At 44.3% G+C, this 18579-nt stretch overlaps 1 protein-coding gene across 1 annotated transcript in view; it reads right to left on the reverse strand.

Annotated features, from left to right (window-relative positions):
- CAMK4 (calcium/calmodulin dependent protein kinase IV) overlaps nt 1–18579 on the reverse strand; it is a 159277-nt gene that overhangs the window by 5181 nt on the left and 135517 nt on the right. Inside the window, exons 8-10 of the mRNA XM_083151674.1 lie at nt 15587–15662; nt 9654–9780; nt 21–173 (exon numbers count right to left, since the gene is read on the reverse strand). Of these exons, the coding sequence (XP_083007800.1) occupies nt 21–173; nt 9654–9780; nt 15587–15662 (356 nt within the window). The remainder of the gene's footprint in view (nt 1–20; nt 174–9653; nt 9781–15586; nt 15663–18579) is intronic.

The raw sequence follows: 18579 nt of genomic DNA on the forward strand, positions 1-18579 counted from the left end.
TGCCCTGAGTGCATGCATACCTTGAGCTTGCGTCTGGCATTGAACTCCTGGAGTTTCTTCTGAGCATTGTCCATATGAGCAAAGTTTGCAGCTTTTCCTGTGACCCAGGGGTGATGTAGAGCTTGGTGAGTGGTGAGACGCTTTTTTGGGTCAAACACAATTAACTTTTTCACCTATAGCACATAAATATAACAAAATGATATAGCAGAAAACATGTATAATTCAACACTTCACCATACAGTTCTGGGTACATAGTTGCTACCGCCGCATTGGTAAGCCGGCATGTGGTTTATGCTATGAATTCAACCTGCAAACAGGACTGCACTGCATTACAGGAACAGCCACTGCAACATTATGGGCCAGATGTATCAAGCTTCAAAAAGTGATAAAGTGGAGAGTAATAAGCAACCAGCCAATCAGCTCCTACTTGTCATTTTTTCAAAGCCAGCCTGTAACATGTTAGTTACAGCTGATTGTCTGTCCGTTTTATCGCTCTCCATTTTATCACTTTTTGAAGCTTGATACATCTGGCCCTATATACACAACTGGTGAGGAGGAAGCATTGGGGAGAACAGGTGGAGTACAGCACTGCTCTGCAGTGTCCTGATACTACAGTATGTGCCAGCCAAAGCCCCAGTGACTTCATTTCACTTGAGCTATTACTATTGTAATGTTGTTGTTAGTAGCATTAAACAGATGCAAGGTTTTTTTAGCTACCTCAGTAACAATGACCCATGTCAAAATATTCGGTCTTCCATATAAGATATGGAATTTTACACTGTTGTATGGAGTCAGATCAAAGAAAGATTTTTGGGACCTTAAATATATTATTAGACAGGTGGAGTATCCTTTATGCAAAATGCTCAGGACCAGAAAAATTTCGGATAACAGATTATTTTTATATATTATATTTTTATATTTCAATGATGTCTCAAGATTTCAAAACATAAAAAAAGTTTGTATATTATCCCAGGCACTGACCTTGAATGCAGAACAATCATTTTCTTGCACATATTTAGGTGGAAATTTACTAAGAATACAAATACGATTTTTCGTATTCGTAGTCTTAATACAAACAAATACGACTGCATACGGCTGTTTTAGCCGTATGCAAATTCATATTCCAGAGGGGACTTTACAAAGCAGTCAAATACGACTGCTTTGTAATCCCCAATGTCGTATCTATGCATATTAGCGGCCGTATATACGGCCGCTAATACGAATTCGTATAGGCAGTCATCCGTGCAGGCTGCGGTATATAAAAAAAAGAAAAAGGAAATAAGTAAATAAAAAAAAAAACGGCATGGCCCACGGGCATAACCAGCACCAGGCTGAAAGAGCCGGGCTGGTTCTAAAAAATCAGAAAACCGACCAAATAGGGGTTCCCTGTATTTTTTTCAAAATACAGGGGACAATATGAATAAGGGTCCCCCGTATTTTAAGAACCAGCCCCAAGCCCAAACAGCCAGCAGGGTAATGTCACAGCCGGTGAGAGACTCTTTATACAAGTCCCCCCAGCCAAAGCATTAACCTATCGACCAGTCAGCCTGGCCAGGGCTCCTGGGGGAGTGGGGACCCCCCAATAAAGGGATCCCCCCCTTCAGGACTTACCTGGCCAGGCTGAAGCCTGGTGCTGTCCTTGGTACCTCTGGGCTGTGGGTACCGGGCTGATAAAGTGTAAAAAATAATAGATGAAACCATTGGGTTTTGTGGTGAAACTAAGAGTCCCAGCAAGCCTGGAATGCATACTGGTCCCAGCATGCAGCCCATTAATGGGCTTGCTGGAACTCTTAGTTCCACAACAAAACCAATAGTTAAATAAAAGCACACTGACACATAATAAAACTTTAATACACACAGAGACCATACATACTGATACTTACCTATTTTGAGCCCATAGGTAGCCCTCAGTCCTACTCCGGTGTCCTGCTCCGGCATCCTGGTCCGGTGTCCCCACTCCCCCCAGGAGCCCTGAGGGTTAGGGTTAATGCTTTGGCCGGGGGACTTATATAAAAAGTCTCCCCCCCAGCTGTGGCATGACCCTGCTGGCTGGTTGGGCCTGGGGCTGGTTCTTAAAATACGGGGGACCCCTATTCAATTTGTCCCCCGTATTTTGGGAACCAGCCCCAGCTCTGGAGCCTGGTTTTAAAAATTCAGCGAAGCCCTATGTCGGTGGTTTCCTGATTTTTTAGAACCAGTCCCGACTTCTTTGAGGGGACCCCACACCGTTTCTTACATTTTTTTTATTTATTTTTCTACTTTTTTTTTTACACTGAAGCCTGCACGGATCTGACTGATCCATGCAGGCTAAAGCCAAATACGCCAGGAAAATGAAGTGTATTTTCCTGGTGTATTTGGCCTGCCATTACACACGATTTGCACTAATTAGCAGCCGTATTTTCAATAAGGCCTCTTAGTAAATTAGGAATCACCATTCTTTTGAATGGTGATTCCTATTTGTATTTTCCGATGGCGTATACATTTGTATTTGTAAATACAAATACGAATGTGCCATAAATATGAATACGAATATGCAAATTTTGTAGGCGTATTCATACTTTTGACATTTACTATGCCAAAAATACGAATATGCCTACAAAATTTTTAGGAGTATTTGCCTTAGTGAATTTCCCCCTTAGTGTCAGTTTTATATCTTGTCCTCAGTAGTGCCAGCACATATTTAGTGTCAGTTTTATATCATATCCCCAGTAGTGCCAGTTACATATCATGTCCTCAGTAGTGCTGTTACAGATGTCCCCAGTAGTGCTAGTTACATATCATGTCCTCAGTAGTGCTGTTATAGTTGTCCCCAGTAGTGCCAGTTACATATCATGTCCTCAGTAGTGCTGTTATAGATGTCCCCAGTAGTGCTAGTTACATATCATGTCCTCAGTAGTGCTGTTATAGATGTCCCCAGTAGTGCTAGTTACATATCATGTCCTCAGTAGTGCTGTTACAGATGTCCCCAGTAGTGGTTTTAGCAAGAAAACATATTTTTTTTTCACTTTCTGGAATGTATGGTTTTCGGAATTATTTGGATAAGGGATATTTGGATAAGGGATACTCATCCTGTATTGTACACGTGTATGGATTAGAATGTTATGCTCTGAGTTTAATAAGGATAAATGAAATGGAAAAGCACACAGCTACTTGTTACTGAGTAGTCAACTTTGAACATTAAATACACTTACACCATTTATCTGTATCTATGGCTTATGTGATCAGTGGTTTTTCTCTGGGAACACAATTTTTCACCTCACAGGTAATCTCTAAGGGAAAGTTATGAATTTCACATATAGGGGGAAATTTACCAAAATGGATTCGTAAAAAAAAGGTGTATTCGTAGGGAGAAATACACCTATTTTTTACACATTTGTATTTTCGGGATTTACAATCCCGAAAATACAACAATTCGTATTCCTAAAGATGGAACATTCGTATTTGTATTTACAAATACGAATGTCTACACCAGTGTTTTTCAACCACTGTGCCGTGGCACACTAGTATGCCTTGAGCTGTTCCCAAGTGTGCCCCCAGATCTAGAGATGCCATAACCAGTTTACAGCCACCACCAGTTCAACTGTTATTTAATGGTCTTTTCTTTTCATTTAAAGAGCCAATGTATTTTATTTTTGTTACCTGTGGGGACCAGTGTGATTTATTTTATATGGGGGCCAATAGGTTTGTTTTTTTCCTGTGGGGGCCAATGCGTTTTGCCCTGTGGGGATCTCATGGTGTGCCTTGGCAATTTTAAAATCGTATTTAGTGTGCCGCAAGGTAAAAAGGTTGAAAATCACTGGTCTACACCATCGATAGAATACGACAGAAATCACCATTCAAAAGAATGGTGGTTCCTGATGTACTAAGCAGCCGTACTGATAATACGGCTGCTAAGTGGTGTAAAACACCCACGCAAATACGACAGGAAAATACACCCTGCTTTCCCTGTCGTATTTGCTTTAAGCCTGCACGGATCAGTCAGATCCGTGCAGGCTTTAGTGTAAAAAAATAGAAAAAAAAAACTATAAAAAAAAAACGGCGTGGGGTCCCCCCCACAGCCGAAACCAGCACCAGGCTGAGAGAGCCTGGAGCCGGTAATTATAAATCAGGGAACACGACAAATAGGTGTTCCCCGATTTTTAACAACCAGCCCCAGGCTCCTGCTCTGGGGCTGGTTCCCAAAATACGGGGGACAAAATGAGTAGGGGTCCCCCGTATTTTAAGAACCAGCCCCAGGCAAAACCAGCCAGCAGGGTAATGCCACAGCCGGGGGGAGACTTTTTATACAAGTCCCCCCGGCCAAAGCATTCATCCCTACCGACCAGTCAGCCTGGCCAGGGGCCCTGGGGGAGTGGGGACCCCACCAATGAAGGGGTTCCCCCCCTCCAGGACTTACCTGACCAGGCTGAAGCCTGGTACTGTCCCCGATGCCCCTGGGCGGTGGGCATCGGGCTGATTCAAGTGTAAAAAAAAAGATTAAACTATTGTTTTTTACTGTGGCACTACAAGTGCCAGCAAGCCTCCCCAGCAAGCTGGGACTTGGAGAACCACAAGTCCCAGCCTGCTGGGCATTAAAGGGCCCGCTGGCACTTGTAGTTCCACAGTTAAAAAAATAGTACAATAAAAACACACTGACACAATGAAAATAAAAGTTTAATACATACATTACACACATACTGATACTTACCTTTCTTGATCCCGTAGGTAGCCCTCTGTCCTGGTGTCCGGTGTCCTGTGTCGTCCTCCAGGTCCATGTCGGCGGTCCGTGTCGTCCTCCAGGTCCATGGCGGTGTCCGGGTCCGAAGAAATCCATGTTGGAGCTGTGGAAGGAAATCCTACTCACCTGGTCCTGTGCTGAAGATGTCTTGTCTTGGTCCGCCGTAATCCAGGTCATCTTCATGCTGTCGCCGGTCCCCGCACTGTCCGCATCGCACTGAGGAGAGATGCAGAGATGTTTCATACTCTGTGCCTCTCCTCAGAATGATTTCTATTGGCCGCCTAGCAGCCAATCAGGAGCCAAGAAAGTCGGCTCCTGCTTGGCCGCTAGGCGGCCAGTAGAAATGAAACATCTCTGCATCTCTCCTCAGTGCGATGCGGACAGTGCGGGGACCGGCGACAGCATGAAGATTACCTGGATTACGGCGGACCAAGACAAGACATCTTCAGCACAGGACCAGGTGAGTAGGATTTTCTTCCACAGCTTCAACATGGATTTCTTCGGACCCGGACACCGCCATGGACCTGGAGGACGACACGGACCGCCGACATGGACCTGGAGGACGACACAGACCGCCGACATGGACCTGGAGGACGACACAGGACACTGGACACCAGGACAGAGGGCTACCTACGGGATCAAGAAAGGTAAATATCAGTATGTGTGTAATGTATGCATTAAACTTTTATTTTCATTGTGTCAGTGTGTTTTTATTGTACTATTTTTTTAACTGTGGAACTACAAGTGCCAGCGGGCCCTTTAATGCCCAGCAGGCTGGGACTTGTGGTTCTCCAAGTCCCAGCTTGCTGGCACTTGTAGTGCCACAGTAAAAATCAATAGTTTAATCATTTTTTTACACTTGAATCAGCCCGATGCCCACCGCCCAGGGGCATCGGGGACAGTACCAGGCTTCAGCCTGGTCAGGTAAGTCCTGGAGGGGGGGACCCCTTCATTGGTGGGGTCCCCACTCCCCCAGGGCCCCTGGCCAGGCTGACTGGTCGGTAGGGATGAATGCTTTGGCCGGGGGGACTTGTATAAAAAGTCTCCCCCCGGCTGTGGCATTACCCTGCTGGCTGGTTTTGCCTGGGGCTGGTTCTTAAAATACAGGGGACCCCTACTCATTTTGTCCCCCGTATTTTGGGAACCAGCCCCAGAGCAGGAGCCTGGGGCTGGTTGTTAAAAATCGGGGAACCCCTATTTGTCGGGTTCCCTGATTTTAAATCACCGGCTCCAGGCTCTGTCAGCCTGGTGCTGGTTTCGGTTGTGGGGGGGACCCCACGCCGTTTTTTTTTAATATTTATTTATTTTTCTATTTTTTTTTTACACTCTGCAGCCTGCACGGATCTGACTGATCCGTGCAGACTGCTAGAAAAATTTGTATTAGCGGCCGTATATATGGCCAGCTAATATGAATGAATACGACATCGGAGGGTTACAAAGCAGTCGTATATGACTGCTTTGTAAATGACCCTCCGGAACACGACTTTGCATACGACTGAAACAGTCGTATGCAGTCGTAGGGAAAATACTAATACGAAAAACTAGGTTTTTCATATTAGTAAATTTCCCCCATAGTGAGGACTCCATGTAATTTAATACTATGTGTCTGCATGGGTTGTGTTTTAACCAATGGAAAGAAATGAATGAATACATGTTTGGGTGCAGAGTAATTATATAAATTGGTCTAACACATTTGACCATAACACAAATTAATGCAACTGTTTTCTTATATTACAACAAATTCATTGCTTCTATATTTCTAGTATACATATACACAGTCACTTCACATTCTAGACATTGTCGGGATATACTTTTTGCAGAACCTATGTCCTAACGCTTAATTAAGCATACAGTCCCCCAAAGGTATTCCAACCCACCATACTGTATGCAACTATAAGCTATGCAATGTTTCAGAACAATTGTGTGAATATTAATAACCAAGCCAGATAATTATTAGGGAGCTCATTTATCATTGATCACATTTACAATGCGATCTGTGCGGAACATTACCGCCCAGGATCACATTGTAAAAGGCGATGTTGATACATTGGGCAGCTTCGCATCCCCCATAGAAACCTATGGGGGATGCGGCCGGCGGCGGCGAAGGGCGGATCACAGCAGCGATCGGAGATTCCTGCTGTGGTCCCCCTTTGCTACATTCGGGGGATACTTAATATGTGCGACTAACCCCTGAAAACGGGTGTTTTGGGGGATATAGAAGCAAATATTGTTTGATAAATGGGCCCCTAAGTCTGTCTACTATAAGGAGCCCACATTGTGTTTACTCTTGATTTAAAAGATAGTGTTAAGAAGGTATCTCTTTCCCAACATGACCATAGCAACTACATCAATATGCGGTTCTGAATAAGTAATATAGGGCATATTCATTTCACATTCAACATCAACTCTAAATATGGCTTGAGAAAGGTGATAGATATCATAGTTCTGTGGTAAAAATATATGTACAGATTGAGTATCCCTTATCCTTGGGACCAGAAGCATTTTGGATAACGGATTATCCTTTATTTCAGAATATTTTTATATTTTAGTGAGGACAGGACCCATGTGTGAACACAAAATGTATTTATGTCGCATAATCAAATATATGAAATACACACAAATATATTTTATTTGTGCATGAAACAAGATTTCAAAACATGAAAAAAGTGTGTGTCCTATCTCAGGCACTGAATGTGAATGCTAAGCAATAATTTTCTTGTACATATTTAGTGTCAGTTATATAGCATGTCCCAGGTAGTGCCAGTTACAGATGTCCCAGGTAGTGCCAGTTACAGATGTCCCCAGTAGTGCCAGTTACAGATGTCCCTAGTAGTGCCAGTTGCAGATATCCCCAGTAGTGCCAGTTGCAGATATCCCCAGTAGTGTCAGTTACCGATATCCCCAGTAGTGCCAGTTACAGATGTCCTGAGTAGTGCCAGTTACAGATGTCACCAGTGGTGCCAGTTACATATCATGTTCCCAGTGGTGCCAGTTACAGATGTCCCCAGTAGTGCCAGTTACAGATGTCCCTAGTAGTGCCAGTTGCAGATATCCCCAGTAGTGTCAGTTACCGATATCCCCAGTAGTGCCAGTTACAGATGTCCCCAGTGGTGCCAGTTACATATGTCCCCAGTGGTGCCAGTTACAGATGTCCTGAGTAGTGCCAGTTACAGATGTCACCAGTGGTGCCAGTTACATATCATGTTCCCAGTGGTGCCAGTTACAGATGTCCCCAGTGGTGCCAGTTACAGATGTCCCCAGTGGTGCCAGTTACATATCATGTCCCCAGTAGTGCCAGTTACAGATGTCCCGAGTGGTGCCAGTTACATATCATGTCCCCAGTGGTGCCAGTTACAGATGTCCTGAGTAGTGCCAGTTACAGATGTCACCAGTGGTGCCAGTTACATATCATTTCCCCAGTGGTGCCAGTTACAGATGTCCCCAGTGGTGCCAGTTACAGATGTCACCAGTGGTGCCAGTTACATATCATGTTCCCAGTGGTGCCAGTTACAGATGTCCCCAGTGGTGCCAGTTACAGAAGATTGAGATTAGTCATGGCTATCTTCAGTGCCTGTAGGGAAATTACTACTTTGCAGGGGTAGCAGTAACTAGGGGCACAAAGATGAGGGGAAGCCCATAAACCCCTCTACAGATGTTCCATCTTTGCCTACATCCACTTTCAGGACAGAGCAAACGGGACACTGCGCAATATATTGCACCGTGTGTACAGCTTAAGGCAGTACAGGGATTGCTAGCAGTGGCGTAACAATAGCACCGCAGCCCCCGCGGTCGCTGGGAGGCGCAGTGTAAGTGCGGGCGCCGGGGGGCTGCGGTGCTATTGTAATAGCGGTGCGGTGCAGGTGGGAGCTGGGATACCTGTCACTGTGTCAGCAAATGGTCCCGGCTCCTGTCCTGGCTTCATTCTGATATGAAGAACGGACCATCATAAAATGTCCGCCCCAATATAGCAGACAGTTCTCTGAAACTGTCTGCTGTATGGGGGCGAACATTTTGTGATGGTCCGTTCTTCATATCAGAATGAAGCCAGGACGGGAGCCGGCCCGGGACCACTGCAGCGCTGACAGGCATCCCAGCTCCCACCCGCGCCGATGACAGCCGGACTCCCACCCGCGCCGATGACAGCCGGACTCCCACCCGCATCGCTGACAGCCGGACTCCTGAATATGTAAGTATACATATAGTATGTATTTATATGTGGCGGGTGGCGGACGGACGGGCGGGCGGGGGGGGGGGTTACCAGAAACCTCTGGCGGCGGAGCGCAATTTTTGAAGTTACGCCACTGATTGCTAGGCATTACATTGGGCCTCATACAGCAGAGTAAAGCAGTGGTTTCTAGAAAACAGACAGCCTTCTGGGCCCCAAATTTAGCTTTGCTTCCAAACAAAATAGTAAAATAGTATTATTATATAGAATAACAAAAATGTAATTATTGCGCTTAATACAGAACATGACACTCTATTATTGATTGTTACAGCAACACTCAAAGTCCTTTATGGTGGGATCACAATTTTTAGATGTGTCCAATGCTGTAGTCCACACATGAAAATAAAACACATTTGGTGAAATGTAACAGGGGCAGAGTCATCCTTGTAAATGATTGCCACGTAAAATAAAAATGTCCTTGTTTGGCCTGCATCCAGCACTTTCAGCACACTTGGACCCAATTACATTTCTCCAGGGTTGGACAGACCCACAGGGGTACAGGGTAAACCCCACTGCATGTCCCCCCAAACTAGGTTTGATTATTGTATTACATGATGTGAGGATACATTACTTAAAAAATATTTCTCTTTAAAAGTGTGACATAATAAGCAAATCCTGTTTTGTTCATAAAAAAAAAAAAGATCATTTGAATTCCATAATTGTCTTGTACTGCACTGTGCAGCAATGACAGCATAGAGTTACTTTGCTTACCAAGTCCTTGGCATTAAGAGATACATCGTCCCACCAGGGGGAGACAAAGTCATAATCACAGTTGAGAATCCTCTTGAACATGTACTGATCTCCACGTTCATCATAGAAAGGTTCAAAGCCGCAGAGCCTGTGTGTAGAGAGATGCATCAGACTGGACAGCAGAGCAGTTACCTGTGGGGTATTCTAGTGTTCATACACTTAAAAGGAAATAGTTTACAGACAGGAACCAAGATCCCTGCTATATGGGAGGGAAATTATGTTAATTACATTAAGATACAGTGTCATGTAACTCAACAGTGACTTCTAATACAATAATTAAGGTGTACATTATTCCTGAGGAAAACACTAGGTTGTTTCTGGTTTAGCAGAAAGTAGAACACACAATGGATACACATACACATTTATTTTGCCCAATTTAATCTAGTGACACTAAGTTTGCATGATGAACACATACTGCACCTTGGTAACGCCTGCTATTGCACACGTGACCCATTGGGGCCACACTATTAATACTTCTTTCCTATGGTTGAGACAGCACACAAGAGGCCAGATGCACTAAGCTTCAAAAGTGATAAAATGGAGAGTGATAAACCACCAGCCAATCAGCTCCTACCATAGCTGCCTACCCTCCTGCATTCTGCAGGAGACTCCCTGAAATAGCAGCAATCTCCCTCTCTCGCTCGTTAGTCTACCAATCTCCCTCATTTCACATATTGGGGTACAAATCCCATTATTCACAGACAGAAGCTGATTGGGATGGAAAACCAGACCGGGAAGTTTCTGGAAGGCCTCCTCATGGAGGCGGGGTCTGTTGAGGGGGTGGAACCCCTCCTCATAGGGTCTTATTCTGAGTTGGACACAGTTGCAGCCATACTTGTGTCCTTGACTGCAGTTGTGTCTGTGTCTTTATGTCAATTCCACTACAATACCCTTCCTTGGTATCATGGGCGGATTGGTAATTGTGGGCCAGATGCACTAAGCTTCATTAGTGATAAAATGGAGAGTGATAAATAACCAACCAATCAGCTCCTAACTGCCATGTCACAAGACTGTGTTTGAAAAATGTCAGGCAGGAGCTGATTGGTTGGTTGTTCATCACTATCCATTTTATCACTTTTGAAACTTAGTGGATCTGGCCCTAAAGTGGCCCTGAGAACATTTCCAAAAATTGGTCCCATTACATGCCCATATTACCAACCTGACACCCTCTACCCCCTAAAACACCCACTGCCACCAGCAATTGGCATCTTTTGCCTTCAAATGCCGCTGGGACATTAGCACATTTTTACACAGCAACATGCAACTGCTGTGTAATCGGTGTCCTTCAATAGGGGAAATTTACTAAGAATATGAAAATATGAAGCGTAAATAGGGCAGATTTACTAATCCACTGTATTCGTATGTAGCAGCCGTATATACAGCCGCTAAATACAAATATGAGTCGGCAGCCTGCAGGGATCAGTGACTGATCCCTGCAGGCTGCAGTGTGTAAAAAATAGAGAAAATAAATAGATCATTTTAAAAATCAGCGTGGCAGAAGCCTGCACGGATCAGGCAGATCCGTGCAGGCTTCTGCAATATAGGCCTGGAAAATTAATTGTATTTCAAGGCGTATTTTTGAGGCAATTAGTGGCTGTATATTGCATAAGGCCACTTAGTAAATTATGAATCATCATTTGACAGAATGCGATTTCTATGCGTAGTCTTCCGATGGGTTATTTATTTATATTTGTAAATACGAATACGAATGTGCCATAAATACAAATAGGCATATTTTCGGCATAGTAAATGCCGAAAATACATGTAGGCAGTCGTATTTGCACCAAATAGTGGCGTATTTTCGTTAGTAAATTTCCCCCTATGAATCAGGTTGTGTGTGTCTATTGGTGTGATTGTTTTCTATTAGTGAGTGTATACTGCAGCTATATAGAAGTAAAAATATGGAATTCACAATGTTGTAATTTATGCCCAGCTGCAGCCTAAAGAAGTATTTGACTGTAGCCTAATATGTAGTTTCCAGTTACTGTGTGTGAACCGCACTATTACACAGAATAGGAAAATCAGAGACCGCTGGAACTAGTTGGTTTTTGCCATAGTTACTGGTGTAATTAATATACATTACTGACCTCATTTGCAATCAGCTATTTATATACCATTCCTTTCAGTGTTCATCAGCACCTAATGAAGATTTATTATTTTACTAATGAACTTGGTGATATAATGTGTTAGCTGGGTTGGTAGCTATAACTGAGCACATAAAGAAACAACAAATTCATTGCTAATATTTTATTAAACATTTTGTACTTCAGTTTTTTACAAATTAGGAAGATTTTGAAGCTACAAGCCAAATTGCGACTTTTAATTTAAAAATAGGCATAAAGGTGTTTCTGGAATAATACTTTCAGTCACTCAGGGTATGCTTACTTCTAGACACATCTTATTACTTGCCCACTTGCTGCAACCACTTACAGTATCTGCTAATTCACATGAGAAAGAGATAGGGCCAGATGTATCAAGCTTCAAAAAGTTGATCAAGTGGAGAGTGATAAACAGCCAGCCAATCAGTTCATACCTGTCATTTTTCAAAACCAGCCTGTAACATGGCAGTTAGTAGCTGATTGGCTGGTTGTTTTCAGTCTCCACTTGATCAACTTTTTGAAGCTTGATACATCTGTCCCCAAGACAGAGGCTGGTGGTCAGCCCGGGCTGAGGAGTGGGTGGCATAATCTGGCCAGAAGCACATAGAGTCCTATTTACGTTGGGACCAGGCTGATGGAAATCTGTACCAAGATATATATAGATGCACAAAGGAATATTTCATTTCTTGTACATTCCCACGCACAGCTGTATGCCAGCGAAAGAAAAGTAGAGGTATTAGCATCAAGGGGATTATTCTTATTCCCCCGCGTGACCGATTTTTGCATCTGCACATGTGCAGAAGCTAGGTGGAACTACATGTTCGCCATCCCGCTCAGACCTGGCAGTGCGGGCGGTGGGTAGCGGCGGGGACCAGGGGGCACCGCCCATAGGAACGCCCACATTTATTCATAAGATTTCTAATGCTGTGTACACACGGTACAATACAGCATACAATTTTGACTATATAGATCGCACAGGTTTTTTACCTTGCGATTCCGATGCGCTCTCCCGTGACAGCACAAATTGAAGCCCAGATAGACAGGGCAGCAATGACTATATAGTACAGCTCTGCACTATATAGTCAAAATTGCATGCATGTTGGGTGGCTTGCCTTGCGATTTGATTGCATCGAGGATCGAATATCAAACCTAACCAACTGTGTGTACACATCATTAGATTGTTTGAGCACAATGTATGTATATTTATTTCCCTGAATACTAATATTTATTAGAAATAAAAGGAAGAACAAACATGCAACATCTATAGCTACAGTAATATGTTCAGTACAAAAACAAATTCTTCCAATCGGTAAGCGACCAAATGTTCAAACATATTATGAAATTAAACAAGTGTGTGTGTGTGTGGGGGGGGGGGGGGGGGGAGCTAAAGAAATAGGGGCTGTAGATGCATCAAGAGAAGGAAATGGAAAAAGAAGAGGGGTACGTTGTCGTGGTACTAGGATGTCAGATCAGTTGTCGGAATCATGTAACTTTTGTAGGAGGGAGATTCCTTGTAGTGGTGGTAAACCTAGAAGACGGGATCTGTCCCAGAGCTAATGTAAAACTATTAAACCAGTTACATTTAGTCTGTTATAAGTAGAGATGTGCGGGCTCGGATTCCTCAGATCCGAGCCAGCACGGACGTCATCAATCCGGGCCCGGATACGAGCAGCGCTCGGCGCTTCCCGCCTTACTCGAATCCGGGCGCACGGGCAAAACGTCATCGCCCGGCGTCGGATTCTCGCGAGATCATGGAACACTTAAATTCCGCAACCTCGCGCCGCCATCTTCACTCCAATCTCGGAGAAGGGAAGGGTGTGCTGCTGCTGTGTGTGGTCTCTGCTGGGGCCTGTGCTGCTGTGTACTGTGTCTCTGCTCAGTGATCAAGACATCACCATTGCAAGGATGACTGGTGCTGTGTTCTGTCTCTCCTTTGTGCTGGGGCCTGCCTCTGCTGAGTCTGCTCCTGTATAGTCAGTCACAGTGTGATAGTCCACTGGTGCTGCTAGTGCCACTGCCTGCCCTGCACTGCCTAGTGTCTGCTGCAGTCTGCTCTCTGCTGTTGCCACTGGCTAGTGCCTACCAGTACCTATTGCAGTATATAATTCCAGTGTGCTGTTGCCCCTGGCTATCAGTATCTATCACAGTATATAATTCCAGTTTGCTGTTGCCACTGGCAGTGGCTACCAGTATTTTATTTATTGCAGTATATAATTCTAGTCTGCTGTTGCCACTGGCTACCAGTATTTATCGCAGTATATAATTCCAGTCTGCTGTTGCCGCTGGCTACCAGTATTATTTATCACAGTATATAAATCCAGTCTGCTGTTTCCACTGGCTACCAGTATTTATCGCAGTATATAATTCCAGTCTGCTGTTGCCGCTGGCTACCAGTATTATTTATTACAGTATATAAAAATCCAGTCTGCTGTTTCCACTGGCTACCAGTATTTATCGCAGTATATAATTCCAGTCTGTTGCCACTGGCTACCAGTATTTATTGCAGTATATAATTCCAATCTGCTGTTTCCACTGGCTACCAGTACTATCAGTCCAGGGGTGCCCACATGTGTGCTGTATCCATCCAGGGGTGCCCACATGTGTGCTGTATTTGTCCAGGGGTGCACCCATGTGTCCTGTATCAGTCCTGGGGTGCCCGCATGTGTGCCGTATAATTCCAGGGGTGCCCCATGTGTCCCATATCAGACCAGGGGAGCTGCCCTTTTTTTAATGAAAATAAAATTAAGGTGTTTTTTTTTTTTTTACTGCAAGGGCTGTTAAATGCGCTGTAGTCCAGGGGTGAGCCAAGAGTTCTGTATAATTCACGGGGTGTTGCTAAGTAAGGTGTGCTGCTCTTTTTTATAATTAAAAGAATACACATTTTTATTTTTACTGCAGGAATTTGTCTGCCGTATAATTCCATGCCTGCCGCCATGTGTGCCATAACAGTCCAGGGGTGCCGCCATCTGTGCCGTATAATTCCATGTGTGCTGTATCAGGTCAGGGGTGCCACCATCTGTGCCGTATAATTCCTGGGGTAAGCCAAGTCTGCCGTATAATTCATGGGGTGCTGCCAAGTGTACTGTATTAGTCCAGGGGTGATGCTAAGCGTGCCATATCAGTCCAGGGGTGATGCTACGTGTGCCGTATCAGACTAGGGGGGATGCTAAGTGTGCCATATCAGTCCAGGGGTGATGCTAAATGTGCCGTATCAGTCCAGGAGTGATGCTAAGCGTGCCATATCAGTCCAGGGGTGATGCTAGGTGTGCCGTATCAGACTAGGGGGGATGCTAAGTGTGCCATATCAGTCCAGGGGTGATGCTAAATGTGCCGTATCAGTCCAGGAGTGATGCTACCTGTGCCATATCAGTCCAGGGGTGATGCTAGGTGTGCCATATCAGACTAGGGGGGATGCTAAGTGTGCCATATCAGTCTAGTGTTTGTGCCGCACACTTGTGTGGCTTATCATAGTTATCCAGCTACCTTGGTGCAACCTTTTGCCCTAAAAACAATATTGTAAGGTGTGAGCTGTTCAGAATAGACTGTAAATGAGTGGAAATGAATATTATTGAGGTTAATATAGCGTAGGAGCAAAAAAAAAAAGTTTTTATGCTTTTTTAACAAAAAAATCAGAACCCAAAACCCAAGAAATCCAAACACAAAACACTTAGGAGGTGTTTTGGCAAAACCCATTAGAACCCAAAACCTCAAGGTAATCAGAACCCAAAACCCGAAAAGTGGCCGGTGCACATCTCTAGTTATAAGTAATTGACACTATAATATTTTAGTACTTACAGTATATAGGTGATAATACCCACAGACCACATGTCTACTTCCGGTCCATATGCGCACCCCCTGAGGATTTCTGGAGCTGGAATATGAGAGACATAAAACAACTTAGTGCATGGAGAGAATTCTTATCTTATAACATTTGCTTTAATAACAGCTGCGCAGCAATTACATTTCCTCGTGGTCAACACTTTCTATGTAATGAAACATTTATCTTGTGAACTAATTCACAGCTACAGTATGGTTTGCAGGTTCTGTATTATTGCACTGCCAACACTGTCCTCATAATAGCAATACAAATGAGGATCTTGATGAAAGAGCACAGCTCCGCAGGCATAAAAATGTCACATTCAGGGCTGTCACAGAGCAAACAAACAATAAAGTTGCTGTCACAATGGAAAGGCAGTCCACGGCTTCTTATATGGGAGGATGCAAACTCCTCAGTGGTGTAGCCATTGGGGGAGGCAAATCCTGCCTCTAAAAAAAGGACTGGTGGGGAACCTTGCAGATGAAAGTCGAGAAAATAAATGAAGGCCTCATTTATTTCATGCTTGTTAGCTATCTACTGCCCTGATGTACAGTACTGTGGGGGGTAACGTTATTGAAGTGACTGCCAGATGGCTGTGCCAATGTAACTTACTGATTGAACCATTATTTTATGTACAGTGTGCGGCAGAGCCAGCTGGGCAGCCTAAAACCAAAGCCTCCTTCACACACCACAATCACTACATCCTACAGGCCAGTTGTGTGATCTCCGTTACATGGACAGTATGTCCATAGGCACTGCAGTTCATTACAGAACAAGCTGTTCCACTCCTCCCTCATCTACTACCCACTGCTGCTGAGAAGTTCCCAGGTAGGGTGATGTAGGCCCTTATTCTGATTTGATCACTCCCCTGCACATTTGCACAGGGGATCGATGTTTTGCAACTGCTCATGCGCATAAGCATTTATGCGAATCTGCAGCCGCTACGTGCGAGCGGCACAGCAAATTGATTATTCACTGGCCTGTTCGCACCTAGCAGTGTGGGCGGGGGTGTGTGTGGCCACACACTGCAGTCATGCCCATGGGAATGCCCAGCGTTTCATGAGCTTTACCATGAAAATGCTTGGCGTTCTCATGGAAACGTGACGTCAGCTGCCCACTCTCTTCGCTTACCGGGGGCGCTGCAGATCTAATGCTGTGTACACACGGTCAGGTTTCCTTTCCGATGTTGACGATATAGTCAACATCGGATCGGAATCGGATCAACATCAGATGCAGATCGCAAGGGTTTTAACCCTTGCGATCCCGATGCGCGTTCCACTATCGGAAGCCAGAAAGTCTTGGCTGCCTTGTCTATATAGTGCAGATCTGCACTATATAGTCAAGATAGGATGCAAATCGGATGTGCCTTAAGATCCGATCCAAGATCCTATCTGATCAGATCGTGGATAGGATCTTAAGGCACATCTAACGTGTGTACACACCATAAGACACCAGAGAGTGAGAGAAATCATTCAATGGTCGGCGAACATCGAATGATTTCTGCCCCGCACGCAAGCTGCAAATGAATGTTTACGCAAAACATCCATCCTTTGGGTGCGGGTGTAATCTGCGGGCGGGCAGCGTTTAGATGACCAGCAAAGCTGCTTTTCGGGTCAACCAGAATGACCTCCGTATTCCTCTACTATCCTTTTCTGCCAGGGAAAAAGGTACATTGTCTGTTTTTGTCTCTTGGTTATAATGAAGAGAGAGGGACCAAAGTCTTTGAATTCTCCTTCTCTATGCAGTAAATGCATGGGGGAGAAGTAAATGGGCAATAAAACTGTATGTATGTTAAAATTGAATGCAACAGTCACATTAAGAGCTAAACTTATTGTAAGGACTATGTTGGAATGAAATGTTTAGATATGTAATAAACTACAGTACCTTGTTTATTCTGTCAAAGAGAGAGATTGTGCCTCCTTATTGTTATAACTTATTCACAGCACCCTTGTTGTATTTGTGCACTTGTGTTTTGCTGTGAGTGTGTAGATTCTCACTGACTGCAACTGAGTATGAAAGCAGTTGTGTAGCTGAAGGGTTATATGGTCATGGGGGGGGGGGGGGGGGTGTCTGTTAACCCAGGTGTCTCCCATTTTTACCCTTTGTTCCTGATCACTTCAAAACCTGGCTATGCCACTGTTACTGCTACTACATCCATATCAGGGTTATACTGGTAATGTTGTTCTTGGCTATGGTGTCACTACCATGCACGTGTCCTGAAGGGGAACATGGCGGGCAGCTGACATCCGGCAATGTCAGCTACCCGTCCCCAGCACCCGTGTCATCCATCCATTAGAATGAGAACGCCAGGCGAACACTCTATACGCAGAGTCTGCTCGCACCCGGTGCATGGGTCTGACCCGGGTTATTTATGCGATATGAAAGGGGTATGGGTTAATGCCCTGCTAACTGTGAAAAAATTGTTAAATGCTGATTTTTTTTTCTGAAAAGACAATACTTACTCTATTCCTAGAACACTAACAAGACTTGAGGATCTACTTATTACAGCAAATGGATAAGTAATTAAAGATGTCTTAAGATCAATGTGATACTTGGAGACAAAGACAACATTAGCATGTCACTGTGCTAGAGATGTGAAGTGCTGTGTGAGGAACGGCCTATCTCTCCTATTTATCTGACTAGGAGGCCTATGCTGACCTGTTTCACTGCAGAATACATTATAACATTTAGTTTGTGAGATTCCCTAATAAATGAGTCACGTTATATTCATGAGATACATGTGACTGGATTTTAGCTCCAGCCTCCTAGAGAAAAAAATCACACTAAAATGTATAGCTCCATAATCTGCATTTAGAGAACACTTAATCTGCCACACATCTTATTCTGCATGTTTAGCTAACCGACATTTATGAAATCATAACTTATTACTACATTAGAAACAAGCATTGGCGGATTCAGGGGGGAGGGGGGGCACCCCATGTCATTTCATAGCTGAGGACCAGGGCTTTCC

Source organism: Crinia signifera, chromosome 1 (genome assembly GCF_055691185.1).
Source record: "Crinia signifera chromosome 1, ASM5569118v1, whole genome shotgun sequence".
Taxonomy (NCBI): domain Eukaryota; kingdom Metazoa; phylum Chordata; class Amphibia; order Anura; family Myobatrachidae; genus Crinia; species Crinia signifera.